Source organism: Leucopleurus acutus (genome assembly GCF_964270905.1).
Source record: "Leucopleurus acutus genome assembly, chromosome: 14".
In the NCBI taxonomy this organism is placed as follows: Eukaryota; Metazoa; Chordata; class Mammalia; order Artiodactyla; family Delphinidae; genus Leucopleurus; species Leucopleurus acutus.
In genome coordinates this window covers 70416262-70434943 of record NC_139156.1, presented here as the reverse complement: position 1 = coordinate 70434943, position 18682 = coordinate 70416262, and the positions used below count along the sequence as shown (strand labels likewise).

Genomic DNA, 18682 nt, shown 5'->3' with positions numbered 1-18682 from the left:
GTCAGTCTTGAGTGTCTGTAACGCCTTTCTTCTGAGATAATAATATGACGTAGCTTTATCAGGCACAGATGTTGCCTGAAGAGACAGCTTTTAAAAGGAGGACATTAAAAGATGGACAAAACAACCACAAAGAGAAAACATATTTCCTAAGCCCCAAATTTGTTAGGAGATAACAAAAACCTGATGACTTCAGAGGAAACAAGAAATACACAAATTTGAACCGAGGGCCCAATTTTGAATTACTTTGACATGTACATGTAAGCGTCATCATATATTTTAAAGTAGAACAGGGAACTCTTAGCTGAGCAGAATTCCTTATAAAAAGAGAAGAAACCCAGACCCTGTCCTGATTTCACAACTGAATATATATACTGCCTCTGTCTGGACTTCGTGGCACACAAAGCGATGAGCCCCTGGCTTGAAATAGTATTTTCTCCAAATGTATCTTCCTAGATTAAAACCATGTGTCATTTTGATGAAGAATGTCAAACCTGTATGTTTTACATAACAATTTACATACCTAATGGCAACTGGCACTGATTGCAAGGGAACACTTGCAGCTATTATAAACTTATATAACTACGAATGATTACAATGTTTGTCTGAAAACTGGTTGCTTGAAATAGAAGTAAAATTAATGTACTATGAACAGCTTTGTTGCATTATGCATTGGTTCAGATTAAATCAAGGCTGAGGCAGGGCTCTTGATAGCTTTGAAATAGTGCAGGGTTCAATGAGGCTTTTCGAACGTGTTGTGTCAAAGAGCCTTTTTTTTTTTTTTTTAATTTTAATTTTATTCTTCATTTCCTTTACCAAGGAATTACTTGAAGTTCAATTTTCCCCTCTTGTGAAAGAATCAAATCCGTAGCAGTCCCATTCCATGGTATTTAGTACAAATGAACAGGGTTGCTAGCAATTTGGCGTAGATGTTTAATAGCATAAACACATGCATGTCCTGAGAAGAGAAAACTGTTTTTAAAAATACATATGTGCAACATCACACAGGCAAGTTAGGGGACTGAGTGGACAAATGACTCAATTGCTCTGTGAACCAGTATCTTCCTTTCCTTTGATCTGTTGTATCACTGCAGCCTCAGGGGTGAAATATCTATTTCCCTGCTCAGTGCAAGGTACCATGTGCTAGTGAAATATGCTATGAGCTTCTAATATAGTGCTGCCATCAGACATTCTATTAAGAAGCTAATCATATATTAAAGTGGCTGTTATTTATTGATTATGGAGAGTTCTTATCTGAAGGAGGCATTAGATATTACCCTTTAGTCAATGGCTTCTTTCTAAGGGTCCTACAAGAACAGCCCCCATTTTGAAATCCCCCTCTTTTCCCAAGGAGGCTGTAACTTAGCTTCCCTTGGTCTGCTGATGGCAATAGGACTAAAAATTGTGTTTGTCCTTTATCCTAAAAGTAGAACTGTTTCCGTATTTGTGACTGTTTCTTTTTTAAGAAATATTTTAAGTGGTGCTAATATATCCTGTTGTTGAACACCCTTTGGCAAATTGTTTCCTAAGAACTTAGCTCTCTGGGTTACTGTTAGCATTTCTTTTTTTTTTTTTCTCTTTCTCATTGAAAAAACAAAGCAAAAATGTTTTAATTGACATTTCTTGGAAATATGTTAATGCAATGCTTATCTAAATACTTATTGTCCCTCTAACAGTTAACCTTTGGACTATGTTTCAAGCTGCTCAAAAACTGGGAGGATATGAAACAGTAAGTGTTTAAGCGACTTAAATGAAATAGTTTTGCAATCTAACCCCCCACCCGCACCCTGCTGTGACCAAAATGGAGAAAATGCAAAAAGCAAACCATCGCTGACTTACCTTTTCAAATGGCTCTACACTTTTGGGGGTTTATTGGGCCGCTTTTGGAAACAGTCCCAATTAGTTCCAGGTTTGGCAAAATTGTAAACTTGTCGTAAAAACTACAAGTGGAAAACATATGTAACTCTCCCCTGTCAGGGAAATTAGTTGGGTCTGTAATTTTTTCCCATGTTGAGAAAGGGCTATTATTGTACAACAAGCCAAGATTGCATAAAAGAAATTTCCCTTGGCAACATACCTGACATCTGTTCATGTCTAATACGGGAAATGTATTAAAGGCTTTCAAAAGTAATCAGTATTGGCCATTAAGGAATAGAATGCAGCAGAATCTCCTCTCATTCTAGGGCAAAGAAGCTTTATTAGACAAGGGTCAGTGCCACATAAACAGGAAGTTATCAAACTTATTCAGAACAGGCTCTGACACTCTTTATCAGCTAATTCTAACTGACAGGAACGGGTTATTTTTAGCTCACAGGAAAATCTGATGGCCAGGGAGGTTTACAGCATGTATTTTGAACTGATAAAATGTTAGAGCAACAGACTCAGATTAAAATCTTGAAAGAAGAAGAGAGAGCTGCACTAATGCAGCGCGCAGAGATGACATCTGTAATAAAATCAAGTGACACAGGAAGATGTCGTCACTGGAAAGATTTTCTCCTCCACACAATGATCAGATTGAGTTGTGCAGGTTCTTCTACAATTGAAAAAGAAATTGTTTTTTTTCTTTCCTCACAGAGTAACCTGGGGTATATCCCTGTATCGTAGTAAAATGACAGTAAGAGACACAGAGTCAAGAAAATGAAATTCATTTTAACCCAAAATAATGAGTGTTTTCTTGCCAGATGTAGCATATTGTTCCACAAACTAATGTAAGGGTGTGATGTCAGGGGCTTGGGATGGGAAAAGACAGCAAGTGTTATGTGACTCATGTAATCTGGTATTAATGTAGAGATACCTGCTGTGAATTCTGACTAAAAATTCTTTGATGTGAGTCTATATACATGTAAAATGCTTATTTAATATATGGGCATACATAGATTTTTTATAAGGAAATCGAATACTCATATGAACTACATTTAAAGGTGCATTTCATAGACATGAATTTGCTTAAAATACTTGTTTTACCAAGTGCCCTATTGAAAAATAAATAATGTAATTTTTCACTTGGTTGGATCTGTTGATAGGACAGGGAGTTTGACTCCTTCCCACTGTGGCTCATAGTTTTGCAAAATCTTGAGCTAATTATAGCTTTTGTGCATGTGAAAAAGCTGATAACTTATTCAGTGTTAGTCTCATAAATTTAGGAGTCAACCCCATAGCCTAGACTTTTAAGCCTAACCTTTAAAGTTCAGAGTAGGAATACACATTCTTATGGACCGTGACTGCAGGCAGTTACATGATATTGCACAACATTATGAATGTCTTTTTAAACCCAGGAATTTTTTGTTATTCACTGATAGGGAGAGTGCCAGTAAATTTCACAGAATCAGTTTTTCCTGCTTTTGTATCTTCTGTATTTGCACAAGGATTTTTTTTTTTTAACATGCAATAGCAAAGTGGTGTCGAAAATACAAAAGAAACTTCTGATGAGCCTCAAGGCATTTGCAATACTCTCTGAACAAACAGTGATGATTATTCTTCTGTTGAATGAATGAATGAATGAATCAGCAGATCACCTGACCACATATTTACTGAGTGTCTTATGTGTATAAGGTATTGTGTTAGACACTCTGGGAGACATAAAAATATCTAGGCCCAGGGTTCCAGTTGCTTACCATCCAGGAAAGGCAGTAATTATAAAGCAAGGTGGAAAAAAAGATCAGTGCCCCGTTCAGGTAAAGTACTTCCTCGTTTAGAGATGGGGAAGAAAGACTTATGGCTCTGATGCCAGTTGAGCAGAATTTTGGAGAATGGATGGAATTTAGACATGAAAGATCATGGCCTTCTTGGAAGAGAAAATCAGATGGGGAAACAAACTATGTAGGGAGAATAAAGTTGGGTATAGAGAGTTTGTAACTTAAAGTAGAGTCACTAGGTGGTGGGGATAAGTGACCGTGAAGGGGAATCCAGAGAGAAGGATGGACCCGAGGGAAGAAGGCCCTTGGATGCTAGGCAGTGAGGGATGGGGCTGGGGGCTATGAAGATCGATAACAAGTTAAGTGTTATGTTTTGCCACTTCCTCTTCCTGCACTGTGTTGTGCTGGATGGAGTGGAGGAGAGAAGAGTGACTGGGATGGGTGAACGTGGCAAGACCAGACGGGCATCTGCTTTCCATCTGGTTATGTGTTTCACGTCTCTTCAGCCAAGCCACAAAGAGGACAGGTGACCTGTGGGGTGGCCCTTTCCCTCCTTCCCTCTCCACTCACCCTTCAACTTCTTCATCCTTTGGCGGGTCCCTGCCACTCTTCACAATACGCCATATTTTTTCATCTCGTCTCAAGCAGTGAATCTACGTGGCTATCTCACTGTAAAATCTATGTGGGGCCATAGACTGAATGAAGCCAACTGGTGGGATTTTTCCTGCCTTCTTTCTTTCCTCCTTTCCCTCCTTCCTTCCCTCCTTTTTAAAAAAATGCCTCATACTACCTGTTGGCCCTGCAGGCACTTAAGTTTGCCACTCCCGTTTCTACCTTGAAGCTTTTGAACCTGTGAAGTACAGAAGACATTTTTCTCTAGTATATTTTGACTAATAAAACTATGAGATGCTCAGTGAGGATTCAGTTTTGAAGTCACTCCAGGAGATGTATGAATGATATCCACAGTCTGAGGACTTAACCTTGTCATCGCAGCCTTACTAGAGGATACTTATCTGTGAGATTATCTGATGTCGGAAGCAAGTGTAGACTTGTCATTTAGAGCTCAAAAGAGATCTTAGAATCTTCCAGATCAGTGAAGAAGATTGTAAAGGCTTCCCAGAGGCGACTCAAGAACTGGGGCTCCGATTTTCAATGGGGAACTTTAAAGTGTAAGTAGTTTTCTAAGTCTCTGAGATATTAACTCTGGGGTGGGGCCTGGCCTGAGAATTTGAGAATCCTTTTTTTTTTTTTTTAAGCTGCCCAGATTATGTTAATTCAAAGCTAATGGTAACAGTGATTACTAGACCTCACAACTCCTGGCTTCAGAAGCCCCCATCTAAGTCAAGTATCAAAGATTAGAATGTTGTCTTCATGCTAGTACTAAATAAACACGCCAGAATATTAACATTCCTTGGCTCAGAAGTAGCGCAAAGTTTCCAACGAATATTTTTCTGTTTGGTAAAGTGGCAATCTAAATTGGGACTCAATAAGCCATTTTCATTTTGAACAAGGAAAAGTGTAGCCCCCTAACTTTATTTTTCGCAAATTGGCCTTTATGCAGAAAAAGATCCTTGCCCTGCTCCAGATGAAACTGAGGCACAGGGAGATGAAATGAGTTGAATGGGGTCACCATGGCATTCTTCACATTCTGAATTGCTGAGAATTTTGTGCATAATTACTTCAACCTCCATGGTATCACTGGGAAGAAAGAGATTTATAAATTCTTTGTGCCTTCCATTCCCAGCAGTCTCTTATGTATCTTTTTATGTATTTGGGGTGATGTTTTGGGGAAAAAAAAAAAAGGTCTAATAACCTGCCTTCATTGGTAGCATCTTTCAGTCATTTCTTTGTACTTAATATGAACCTTACCAGATATACTAACTATTAGCTGAGATTTTCTGATTCTTGAGAAAAAATGTGTGACCTTAGAAGATGGGTCAGGAAGTCTGGAAGATGTAAATACTCAGTAATAGTAAAAAAATTGCAAGTTTAAAATGTGTAGATATATTTCTTCTGCTGTTAACTTGTGATTGGATAAAGACATCTCTCTGGAATTCCTTCTGGTTATAAAAAGAGGCCATCTTAATTGGCTTGTTTTTGTTTGTGGTTATAAACTATTCCAAACCTTCTGGTTCGAATTGAGGATTACGGATTATTTCATTTTAGTCCTTCACAACCCTCAAATTGAATTTAAAAAAAAAAAGAGCACAAGTTCTATTTTAAGCCTTTACAGCATTCAACTAATGGCTATATTCTGTTCTCTTGGCCTCTTCTGCCTCTGCTAGAAATGTGTATTGTGTCTCTGCACCCCTAGGTTTAGAGATCATAAATGTATTGAATGGATTTGATTTCCTAAAGAACAGTGTACTGGCATTTTGATTGGTTGGCAATGAGGACCCTTCTTTAACAGTCATATATCCAATTTCTCCTTCCAAACATTTGAGAGTCTGGGTCACCTGCAGTGGAAGAGGCAGAACTTGAATCAAGTTTTGCTGATGAGCTTAAGGAGGTCTTCACATCAGTGTCTGGTGAAGCAGTTAAAGCTTGCGGAGTAGCTTGGGGTATTACCAGGATGCAGTGTTGATGATGGTTTGCTAAAGTGATTTCCATTTGGCTAAACATTTGATGGCGAGCCAGAGGCAATATTTGGAGAGAGGTTGAGCCGGGAAATGGGTCTTGAGTAAATCTTATCCTAGAGGCAGAGGACCATGCAAGTGCTGCCTTCTAAGAATGTCAGCTCACAGCCCCGCCTCGCCCCATGGGTGAGACCGGACCATTATTTCCCAACTGGAAGAAGTCACTTGTCTTCTTGCTGGAAGGATTAGGCTTTGACATCAGATTCTGGCTTTGACATCATTTCAAGGCATCCTCTGAATCTAACCCTAGTTCTCTGGACAGACAAAGCCTCTCGCTTAATTCAAAATTCTCAGGGCCAAAGATGATGTCATATCGCTTTGAAAGGCTCCAGTTCCTGGAGTACTACCAGGAAAAAAAAGTCATCTTCCTTGAATTCAGTCCACCCTCAAGGTGTCCTGAGGAAAAAGGCTTTCTCACAGCAGCTGGGGCAACACTGCTCGCAGGCAAACTCTCCTTCTGACTTCATAACGTCCTACACATTCTTACAGTTAATACAATAGTGGAAGCACTGTTGTCCTAAAAGATTTCTGATAACTGTTTCCTCACCAGTCCACAAAAATACCAAAATTATTTCATCCTAGTGACCTCAAAGGTAGGAAAATAAAGCCTCCAAGACTGTATCTTGGGTTAAATAGTTTTCCAATTTTTTTTAAAGTGACAGACTTTTTTTTGCTGTACGCGGGCCTCTCACTGTTGTGGCCTCTCCCGTTGCGGAGCACAGGCTCCGGACGCGCAGGCTCAGCGGCCATGGCTCACGGGCCCAGCCGCTCCGCGGCATGTGGGATCTTCCCGGACCGGGGCACGAACCCGTGTCCCCTGCATCGGCCACCAGGGAATATATAAAATCATGGGAGGGACAGATTCCTTTCCCACTCCCTGGGCCCATCTTCTTGGCAGGGATTAGCATTGTTGAGAGTCAGTTTCACACCACCTTTTAAAACACCACCTGAATTCTAAAAAGCAGTTTGAAAACCACTGTACAGTCTACCCTCTGTATCTGAGGGTTCCACATCCGAAAATTCAACCAGTCTTGGATCGGAAAAAAAAAATTTTTTTAATTCCAGAAAGTTCCAAAAAGAAAAACTTGAATTTGCCAAGTACCGGCAACTATTTACATAGCATTTACATTGTATTCAGTAGTATAACCAATCTGGAGATGATTTAAAGTATACAGAAGGACGTGCATATGTTATATGCAAATTTTATATGGGACTTAGGCGTCCGCAAATTTTGCTATCTGCAGGGGTCTGTGGATGCAGAGAGGCGACTGTATTCATAAGCAGTGAAAACTTCATGAACATGATAGGTGTAGAGTGCTTTTCACAGAGTTCCTTGGGTCTTATCCACACTAGGGAAAGAAGTAACTATCAAGTGTCTTCAAAGTGAGATTAAGTTTCATATGCACCTACATTGGTTTACTTTACCTGGGTGTGGTCCACTCGGTTTTCCGTCTTGCTTTATGGTTAATGGTATGCGTTATGAATCCTGCTAGATTGTGAACCCTTAAAAGCGGTGACGTCTCTTTCTTCTCATGCTATCACCCCACCCTCAACCCTCCACCCTCCCTTCCGCTTCTGTACCTGGTAGTGTCCTAGAATGGTAAGCAGCAGCAGATGTGTTGATGTCAGGAATCCCACTGCTTGGATGAATTTTCTTTAGGAAACACACAGCCAGAGTTCTTTGTATCCTTAAAAACCTAAAATAATAGAAGGTCAGGTTGAAACATGAACATGTCCAGGAAGCCTGAGGCTTTATGAGAGAGTTGATCAAGCTAACCCCATGGCTGGATCAAACCTTCCAGCTGAATGGGGCTGGGGGCCAGATACCAGGAGGCAGACATTGCTTCTGCCTGAGACTGGGTTTAAAGCTTACACACATCCAGAGAGGACAACAGAATAAAAACCCAAAGCCAATGCATGCCTAGGCACGACGAAAGCCTGTTAGTACAGAAGGCAGATGTACACAGGTGGGGGCATGATGCCCAGGAGCTGTCCCAGCTGCGTCCTCCTATCTCTCCTCACAGGGCTCTGAGACCCCCTGTAGGTTTGGACAAGGCGAGGATTTAGACGTTCCTTTGCTGTACAGCCTATGGTCAGCGTTTGAATTGAAAGCGCATCTGGGCACAAAAAATAAGAGATGTATACCCAGGAGAACTGTGTACTTAAAGGCGTTGAGCAGTTGGAAAGAGCACATTTTATGACTTTCCTGTGGAAAGAAAATATCTCAAAATGGCCTGATTCATCCAGGCTGGCCAGTGGAAGTTCAGTAAACAGTTGAGAACCCACTTCCTTGAAGGCCCGGCCCTTGTCTTTTCTCCACTGGTAAAAACTGTATTGAAACACCAGAACCTGCTAGCGGGGGGCTGACACAGACCCCTAGCCAGCTGCATACGGTTTACTATGCCAAGTGGTGACTGATGCTGGCTTCCCGCTGCCACAGCTTCAGTCCTAGTGTCAGGAAGATTTTTTGTTTTTCCTTTTGATAATTCATTATCTATTCGCCAAGAAGTTTTGTCATTTCTGTCATAGGCATGTGTTTAACAGGGCATCCCCTAGTCTGGATGATGGGTTGTGGGTAGGGAACACGGCCAGTTTCCACACATATCCCTGTCAGCAGTGGCCTCTTGTTCATTATATTTTTCACAGTCAGTAGTACTCTGTTTATATATTTGGTCATTTGTTTATTTTTGGGTATCTGCCACTAGGATGCAGTCATCTTGGGTGTTGGGTTTTTACTGTTGCCACCCAGCTGCTAGCACAGTACCCAACAAATGGGAGATATTCAATAAATGTTTGGTGAGTGAATGGATGGATTCTGGTATAATTGGGACTTATCCGTGATTTAATGGTGAACCTATGTTCTAACTAGAGACACAAGTGGGCAGGGTGGCAGGGACCACAGTTTTAATGGTTTTACTTTAAGAGAGTAAAATCTCAGAGCATTGGTAACCCAGCCCACCCCCTTACGTTCTTGCTGACCTCGTAGTAGCGATGCTATGTTCCCACTAGTGAGAATTTGAGAAATTGTAGCAGAAGCTATGGGTCCCACAGTTATCTCCTTCCTTCGAAGCAAAAGGCTCCTGGAGTTCTATATTGTCACCCTGCTACACTGTTCATCAGGTCATTCTGATATGGAGGCTGCTTTGATGTAGTGGAAAAAAGTCTGCTCTTGGGACCATAAGACATCGGTATGAATCCTGACATTCCCACTCTGCTGCTGTGTGTCCTTAGGGAAGTCGTGCAGCCTCTCTGAGACTTGTTTCCTTGGTCTGTGAATGAGATTCCTATAATCTGCCTCACAGGCTGATAGGAGGATTAAATGATATCATGGATATGAAAACTGTTTACAAAATATAAAATACAGTGTACACAAGAGATACAAGAATGACAAGAGTGATAGTTTCTTTCTGAAGTGATTGCAGGAACACACATAGGCTATTTTCCAGGGCCCGCACCTCACCTGAGGGAAGGGAATATGCAGATTTGTTTCAAGGGACTCAGTATTCTAAGGGCTTTGAGGAATAAGGTAGACACTTGGAAGAAGGGGAACCTGTTTATTCTTCTGTGATACACAGGTCTAGAATGGATCAGCCTGAAACTGTAATATTTAAAAGGTTGGAGGGAGATTGTAACTAAATATAAAATAATTACCAAAATATGTATTTTCAGTATTTTTAAAGGGGCTTGAAAAAACATTTATTATTATAATCTAAACCAAGCTGCAAATACAGGAGGATTTTTAGTTATACCTGCTAGTAGATCTAAGAGGTGGCTCAGGCTAACAAGAACCCTTGAAACAAATTGGTTCAAGAATGCTTCATGGGAAACTGAACAATGCAAAACTCACACTGTCTCGAGGTCCTACCTGGGTCTGTTAAGAAGGGTTTATGGAAATGAAGGGGTTCTTTTTATTTGAGATGGAAAGGGTACCATTTACCCTATGATATGTAACCACCCTTCTCCTCCTTAGATCGCAATCACAGAGCCCCTGGATGCACGCTGAGATTTTTTTTCACGCATTGCTGCCTCTAGCCCCTAAGTGAACTCCGCTGGCAGCTCTGCGGGTGTTTTTCAAAAGAAGCCTCCTGTTCTGACTGTTTAAATGCCACTGGCACCTCTGCCACGCCCTGCCCCCTGCACATTCCACTAACAGAGTTTTTTCCTGGAGCCCTGTTTAGAAATGTTCACAAAGATCTCAGAACTTACTCGGTCTTCCCAGTTTCAAGGAAACACTAGATTGCTCAGATGTAGTAAGTGACGTGGTTTCTCCAAATGAATCATTTGCTAGATCGTGCATCTGTTATTTTGTAAAATCTTAATTTATATATAAAAATAAAATTAAAGAAAAAACAAAAAACAAGACCATAGTATGACTTTCGGTATGTTGCAAGCTGTTTGTTTTTATTCACCCAACTCAGTAAAATACAGAGCTTACATTTTGACTTTGGAATATGTTAATTTTCATAGGATTTGATGGATATCCCATTTTCCTGACCTACGTGAAGAAAAATAAACAGCTTGTGACATAGACAGTTTCAGATTTTGGTTTTGTTCTGATGGTTAGAGGAGCTGGCGTAAAAATACAGCCTGAGATGACCATAAATTTCATAACCAACTTGATCATTTTAATTAATTTGTGTAGGAATTTTTTTTTAGTCTTTAAAGTAGGCAACACATCACAATAGTTGAAAAACCAGAAGATACAAAAGCATGTTTTATGAAAACTCTGTCTTTACCTGTGTACTCAGCCACCATTACCATATCCCTTAAGCAAGTAATAATGTTAATTCTGATTCATTTCACCTGGTACACTAAGATATATTTTAGCTGAAGTCTTATTTTATTTTGATGCTTTATCACATGACATAAAGGAACAGAGTGTAAGTTTGGGACCTTGGGGGCAAATAACTACATGAATATCCAGGGAGATGCCTCAGATAAAAATGCGCTAAGGGTGACAAAATATAGAGCCCAGAGCAGAATTCCATTTTTACTGTAAAGAAAAATGCTAAAAGTGAGATCTTACTATAAGCCCGTAAGTCTCCCATGTATTCATGTGGACTTCTCTGTTTCTGGGTTTCCAGAATAGACTGTTGCGTATGTATTGAATCCTGGCACTGTGAATCTCTTATGATGCAAGATTAAATTTCTCACTGCCACTTTTTTCAGATAACAGCCCGCCGTCAATGGAAACATATTTATGATGAATTAGGCGGTAATCCTGGGAGCACCAGTGCCGCCACTTGTACCCGCAGACATTATGAAAGGTAAGGCATCCTTTCTTGGAAAGTCGTTGATTAATTAAAAGTGTGTTCATTGGAAGTTAATTGGTCAAGCATAAGACCTTTTAGGAAACAGAAAATATCCCTCTGGCATTTTACTTTGCATACTGCCTTGTGATTTTTAGGGAACATGGCTTTCTCTGGTTATAAGGGATGAAATTAGATTAAGTTCGTTTAGTTTGGTTTTATCCTGTGACCACCTGCCTGATAATACTTACCCCTCCCCCCGCAAGCATACATTATTCAATATGTTCTCTGTACTCTGTAGGTTTATTTACTATGAGAACTTTCAGCTTCTGGAAAACTTTGAGATTCTGGGGTCTGTGGTGTTACTATGAGGTTGCCATGTAACTGCATTAATATTGAAAAGTGTTAAGGTTGACTGTATTAACATTGAAAAGTAAGCATTTCTTTAATAAGAAAATTGGTCCCAGATAAGATCCATTGTTTTCTCCCATCTTGGTGTTCTTCTTCTAATGCTTTCGACCCAGGAAATCCTTTCTTGCCAAGCTCTGTGTGGTTTGGTTTTCTAATAATTTCAGCTTCTCTTAGAAAGGTGATGATAATGCAAACAAGAAATAATGCCAAATTGGCCTCCTATGAGGGTTGTATCCTCAGGAATTCTTCCCCTTTGCATTAGGACTGTGTTACCCACAATGCTGGAGACCAGTTAGCATAAATCACGCGTTATCCTTGCTCTGTACTTCCAGCCCCTACTTAATTTCTTTAGGTCATTACAACTTCCTTATCACTGGCATTTCCCTGCAGTAGTGTTGACCGACTTGGCTTCATGGTTTCAGATTCAGAGCTTGTGAGATCCAAGTAGAGGTGTCTGTGTTTTAATGATGGCCATGGATGGAATGAAGTCAAGACACGGTCAGCTGAGCAAACGGGCCAGTTAGCTTCCTCCTTTGAAAACTAAAACACAAGTGCTAAATTTAATGGTTGCTCTTCACATAGTCAGTTACCATTCCAACTTCAACCCACATGCTTAACACCCGTCTCTGGATCATACAAATGCATCTTCAGATAATGTCACCTCACACATCAACTCTTAGTCATATTTCTTTTGAGCCCAATTATATTTTTATCTGCATTGCACTTAACACAGAGCCTCTTTTAGCATGGCCATTCAGTGAAACTTGGAATGTTTTTATAGGTATAATCATAGAAAATTGAGCTGGGTTTAGTACCCTACGAAAAATTCTCACAAAGTATTCCCAAGAGATTGCCTTACTTGACAGTGTTATAATGCAGAAGGATTTTTAAAAAATTGATAACAGGAATTCAAATTATTACTTTTCATAGCATTGTTTGCAGTATACTGCACGAATTTTTTAAATGTGTTATTTCTCGCAGTATTTAATACAAAAGCCCGCACCCTCACTGTACCTAACACTTAACAGCACTGAAGTTCTAGTATGAAAAGGCACTGGTACCTGGCATGAGTGTTCTGTAGTGTCTGAGGTACCATAGTCATCTTGTTTTGATTATGAGTCAAGGCTTTAATCAAAACATTTTCATTAGCAACACTGTCTCTACTTTCAGATAGTGAACCTCCCTTAGCTCCATGTGCCAACGTCCCCAGCACGTGAACCATCACACTTAAAGGACCAGATAGCAATTAAAATTTGAAAAAGGAGTGTTATCTCAGCTGGGAGCTGGCTCACCTAGTTAGAGTGAAAAATTAATCAAATGTATTAGAAAGCATCGCATGGTCAAAAAACAGATAAGGTTTGGGATAGAAAAAGGATTGGATTCCATAGTACTAGGTACGTGTGTGTGTGTGGCTGTGTGTTTAATTTACTCAAGCAGTTGTGTGGCTAAAAATAGCTTCAATCTTAAATGAAATGCCAAGATATGTTCTTTTGAAGGTTGTGTACTTTTGTTTTATGATTTACCTCTTCCTGGAGTCGTAGAATCCCACATGCCTTCAGTCAGTCAAAATGGAAAATTCTAATAGAGATACCTCCAACTTTAGCAACTGAAAACATTATTAAAGATTTTCAGAGATTTTTCTTCTCTCATTCTTGGGAGCAGACTTCATAAAGGTTTAGTCTCCCACTGGAATACATTTTTTGAAAAGCTATGTCGGTTACTCCTCCAAATCTAGAATTTGTTCGGTCAGTGTATCAGTCAGGATCCAGGAAGGAAAATAAAAATCCACACTAAGTATTCAACAAAGAGAATTTACTGTAGGGAACTGCTTAACAAGCGTTGGAGTGAAGCAATCCACTACTATGGAGGCAGTAACTATAGGTTTCCTAGGGTTGAAGGAATAGAGAAAAGAAGGTAGGTTATCACCACCCAGAATTTTGGAGAGTGGACCTCACCAAACTGGGGTTCAGATCTCTCATAGGTAGAGGCGCCCAGCCAGTACTGGTCCTTCAGGGTCTCAGAGGAGAGGCACCGTGGAGCTGGGCGCAGTCCTGAAGAGGTATGCTCTGTGGCTGGGGCCAGACCTCAGAGGAAACGCACTGAAACTACTCAGGGATTGTTGAAAGACGCGACAGGGTGGAACCAACTGCTGCTGCTACGTCACTGTTGGGTTGGCACTGAAAGGAACAGCAAGCAAAAGGGAAGGTGGTCCCTTCTCCCTTCCCCTGGCCTGCTAGGGCCCCACTTGCAGAACCCCAATAGGAAGACAGCTGACAAGAGAGACATGTAATTTATGTTGTCCCGGTCCCAGCATCACCAAGCAGAGCACAGAAGAGTGGATCTGCAGTTGAGAGACAGTAGTCAGCTGTGGGCGCCCCACGGGCCCCCAACATAGAAATCTCTGCACAGAACCTGAAACCCAGGTTGGAGCACAGCTGTTCCAGGGTGATTAGCGTGGTCCTTAACCCGTTCTTGGCATTTGCATTTCCTTTCTTTGTCTTAATTTAATTTTTATTTTACAGTGGAGTATAGTGGATTTACAATGTTGTTTGTTTCAGGTGTACAACTAAGTGATTCAGTTATAGATATACATGTATCCATTCTTTTTCAGATTCTTTTCCCATATAGGCCATTGTAGACTACTGAGTAGAGTTCCTTGTGCTATACAGTGGGTCCTTGTTGGTTATCTACCTTATGTATAGTAGTGTGTGTACGTTAATCCCAAACTCCTGATTTATCCCTCCCCGCCATATTTCCCCTTTGGTGACCATAAGTGGTTTCTGATATCTGTAAGTCTGTTTCTCTATGGTAAAATAAGTGCATTTTTATAATTTTTTAAAACTAGATCCCACATATGGGTGATACCATATAATATTTGTCTTTCTCTCTCTGACTTACTTCACTTAGTATGATAATCTCCAGGTCCATCCATGTTGCTGCAGATGGTATTATTTCGTCCTTCTTTATGGCTGAGTAATATTCCATTGTACATACGTACCATATTTTCTTTCTCCGTTCCTCTGTCAATGGGAATTTAGGTTGCTTCCATGTCTTGGCTATTGTAAATAGTGCTGCAGTGAATACTGGGGTGCATGTATCTTTTTTTTTTAAAGAGTCTGTGTTTTTCAAATTAATTAATTAGTAAGTTATTTATTTTTTTTTGGCTGCTTTGGGTCTTCATTGCTGTGCGCGGGCTTTCTCTAGTTGCAGTAAGCGGGGGCTACTCTTTGTTGAGGTGCTCAGGCTTCTCTTTGCAGTGGCTTCTCTTGTTGCGGAGCACTGGCTCTAGGCGCGCGGGCTTCATTAGTTGTGGCACGCAGGCTCAGTAGTTGTGGCTTGTGGGCCCTAGAGCACAGACTCAGTAGCTGTGGCTCATGGGCTTAGTTGCTCCGTGGCATGTGGGATCCTCCCGGACCGGGGCACGAACCCGTGTCCCCTGCATCGGCAGGCGGACTCTCAACCACTGCGCCACCAGGGAAGCCCTGTTTTAGTTTTCCTAAAGAACCTCCATACTGTTCTCCATAGTGGTTGCACCAATTTACGTTCCCACCAACAGTGCAAGAGGGTTCCCCTTACTCCACACCCTCTCCAGCATTTACTGTTTGTAGCTTTTTTGATGATGGCCATTCTGACTGGTGTGAGGTGATACCTCATTGTAGTGTTGATTTGCATTTCTCTAATGATTAGAGATGTTGAGCATCTTGTCATGTGCTTTTGGGCCACCTGTATGTCTTCTTTGGAGAAATGTCTTTTGCCTGTTTTTTGATTGGGTTGTTTTTGGTTTTGTTTTGATACCGAGCTGCATGAGCTGTTTGTATATTTTGGAGATTAATCCCTTGTCGGTCACATCATTTGCAAATATTTTCTCCCATTCTGAGGGTTGTCTTTTCATTTTGCTTATGGTTTCCTTTGCTGTGCAAAAGCGTTTAAGTTTAATCAGGTCCCGTTTGTTTATTTTTGTTTTTATTTTCACTACTCCAGGAGGTGGATCCAAAAAGATACTGCTGCGATTTATGTCAAAGAGTGTTCCGCCTGTGTTCTCCTCTAAGAGTTTTACAGTAGGCATTTCCTTTCGCCATCTAAGTCCCTCTTGCATTGTTGTGGTCAGATACAAGGGATGTCATGAATAATTAGTAATCTCTAATAGTTAAATCAGTCATCTGCAAATATTGGTATTTTTTTTTAAAGAAATCAGACTCTACTTACCGTAATGCCACCCTCACTCATTTGAACCACGCTCTAAAGGAGTCACCCATACTCCTGTGTGTTGTGGTGGGGAGAAATGTCTGGGAATGACTGCGCTAGATGTCTGTCTTCTCTTTGATGGTTCTACCAAAGAAGGGAAGAGTATACACTCAGATCTGTCCAGGGACTTGAACCAGTTACGCTTTGGTCAAAGAAAAGGCTGAAGCTCTTGACTGCAACTGTGTTGAGTGATTTTGGCAGACTTCACTCATTCTTGCTACTTACAGGCTGTGCTAACACAATGAAAACAGAGGTGACTAGAATGGTGAAAGGCCACTGTCTTCCAGAAGGTTCAGGGAGTTTTAAAGGGCCAGGGTTTTGTGAGCAAACATCTAGTCTGGAGATGCCCTTGGCAATGTTGAAAGCCTTCCAAACCAGATGAGAATGACTGGAGTTCCCCCTCTGCTGCCGGCTCACCTGGGCTCTCGTTTTCACTCTAATATAGGGACTGGCTCCTTTTCCTGTTTCCCTCCCACCAGCTTTGCTTTCCTAGACGATGAAGAAGCAATGAGTGATCTACTGCGCATTATCCACTGATTTATTTTTCATGCAGTGTGGTTCATGCTTCCAGTAAATGTTTTCATTTTCCAACAAGAAAAAAGTAGCCGGTTCCCTCAGTAAACGTTACTTGTATATATTAGTTGGGCACTTTTGGTTTATTAATGAGTGTAATAATGAAAGTGCAAGTTGTTGAACAGAATCAATGTTGTTTTTATTTAAGGCAGAGCAGGAATGGTAGGTACAATGCCTGTGAATGCATCATTGTCGCTGAAGGCCTGACGGGTCCAAACTTGCCTCTGATTGGTTTAAATCAAATAGGTCCAAGCACTTCATAAAAATGTCTTTGTCAGCCTGGTTTTGCTTCCAAACCTATTCATCTCTGTCAGTTTTTAATATTAGTACCAGGCTCCTGGCCACAGTCCATTAGTACTGTACTTAATTGCTCATGTTACAGATGATCACCAATATAAAAAGCATTAATGTTTCCCCATCGAAAGACTGTTGCTATGTAGATGTCTCCAGCTCAGCAAAGCTTATGAAGTGTGGTTATCCTGGACACTTCTTGTTCAGGATTTATAGATAAAGTTACTGTAGATTATAATGCAAAGAAAAATGCCCACCTCCTTCTGTGCGGGACACTTCTCAGTGGAACATTTTCTTTCTCGTTCAACTCTTCGTTGAAGTTGCCCCGAATAACTTTCTTTTATCAGTAAAGGAACAAAAAGGAAAATGGTTACTTTAGTGGAATTCTCTTAGCTTGATTTTTGTGGACTAGTAATTCACTTTAAAGACTGTTTTCACATGCAGATTTGTTTTCTTTTCTTTTTTTTTTTTAATGTTTTTTAAGCACATGCAAGGGGGAAAAAAATCTTTACACAGAATACCAGATTACTGGTTTTAATTTTCCTGAATAAATTACATGGTCTGTGTCTGTGGAGCACATGAAGTTGTTCCTAGGGATTTTAAAAGGAGCATTAAGGCAAAAGTACTTTATGATGTGCTTTTCTGAGTAGTTAGAAAATCATAAACAAATGGATTTGTTTGCGGGGGAAATGAACAATTATGCCTCACCTTCTTATGTACTCAATGCCCAGTTTCAAAGTCTACCCTCTACCCTTTTCCCACAAGCATTCCTGGGGTGAGACTGTCATGCCGCCTGGCTGAGGCGTTTTCCTGGGCAGTGACTTGGGGTGAGCTGCACCCAAGCCCCATGCGTTTGGGCAGAAGCCCAGTGATAGTCAGATGGAGCTTCGGCCTTTTTTTCTCTGAAGGTGGAAGGCGGTGTGTGAGAGGTTCACGTTTTAAATAAGATAAGCATGTGCTGCAAGGTAAATGCCAGACATACACCAGGTTCTAAGGGACTCAGTTAATCAGCACACGGTTGAGGAGGCCACAGGCCGGGCTCACAGATTGCGGGGATCCTTTAGCGATCCTCTAGACAGTGTTACTCAAGTGAGGTTCTTCTGGCCCATCTGTGCTCTGTGAATGGGGCAGCTATGCATAAGCACCGATACACTTACATGGCAGTTTGCCAGAATCATTTTTCGTCTGTTGAATTTTTTTTTTAATGGGGGCTTGCATTTTGTATGTCTTTTAAAATTTCTCATTTTCCTGTTAATTCCTTTTTATGGTATTTTACAGAAGTATCAGTCAGCAACAGACAGGAAATTTAGGAAACTGGTCCCTCTCACCCGGTCACTGGAGAAGCAGTGGTCACACACTCAGATGTCGATGGGGGCAGGTAGCATGGGTGAGCACAGGTGTGGCCCGGCTGGAAAGTGCAAAACACACAGCCGGGCGCGAGAGAGGCCCGGTGGGATCAGCGACACTTACTGCCGTAGAAGGATATAGTCTCCGTCTTCCACGCCTTCCGTGTTCTGGAGATAATTTTTATGTGAAATCACCCGACTTACAAATACTGGCTCCAGTAATTTCTGAAAATATTTTATGTAAACTAAACTAAACACGCCTGTGGGCTGCTGTGTTCCATGAGGACTGAACTGTCTCT

The 18682-nt window shown here is 40.9% G+C and overlaps 1 protein-coding gene across 2 annotated transcripts in view; it reads left to right on the top strand.

Annotated features, from left to right (window-relative positions):
• ARID5B (AT-rich interaction domain 5B) overlaps nt 1–18682 on the top strand; it is a gene marked incomplete at its 5' end in the record, with an annotated part of 189140 nt that overhangs the window by 150540 nt on the left and 19918 nt on the right. For both annotated transcript variants that reach the window (XM_082854706.1, XM_082854705.1), the window contains 2 exons: nt 1674–1726; nt 11438–11535. In XM_082854706.1, coding sequence (XP_082710832.1) covers nt 1674–1726; nt 11438–11535 — 151 coding nt within the window. The remainder of the gene's footprint in view (nt 1–1673; nt 1727–11437; nt 11536–18682) is intronic.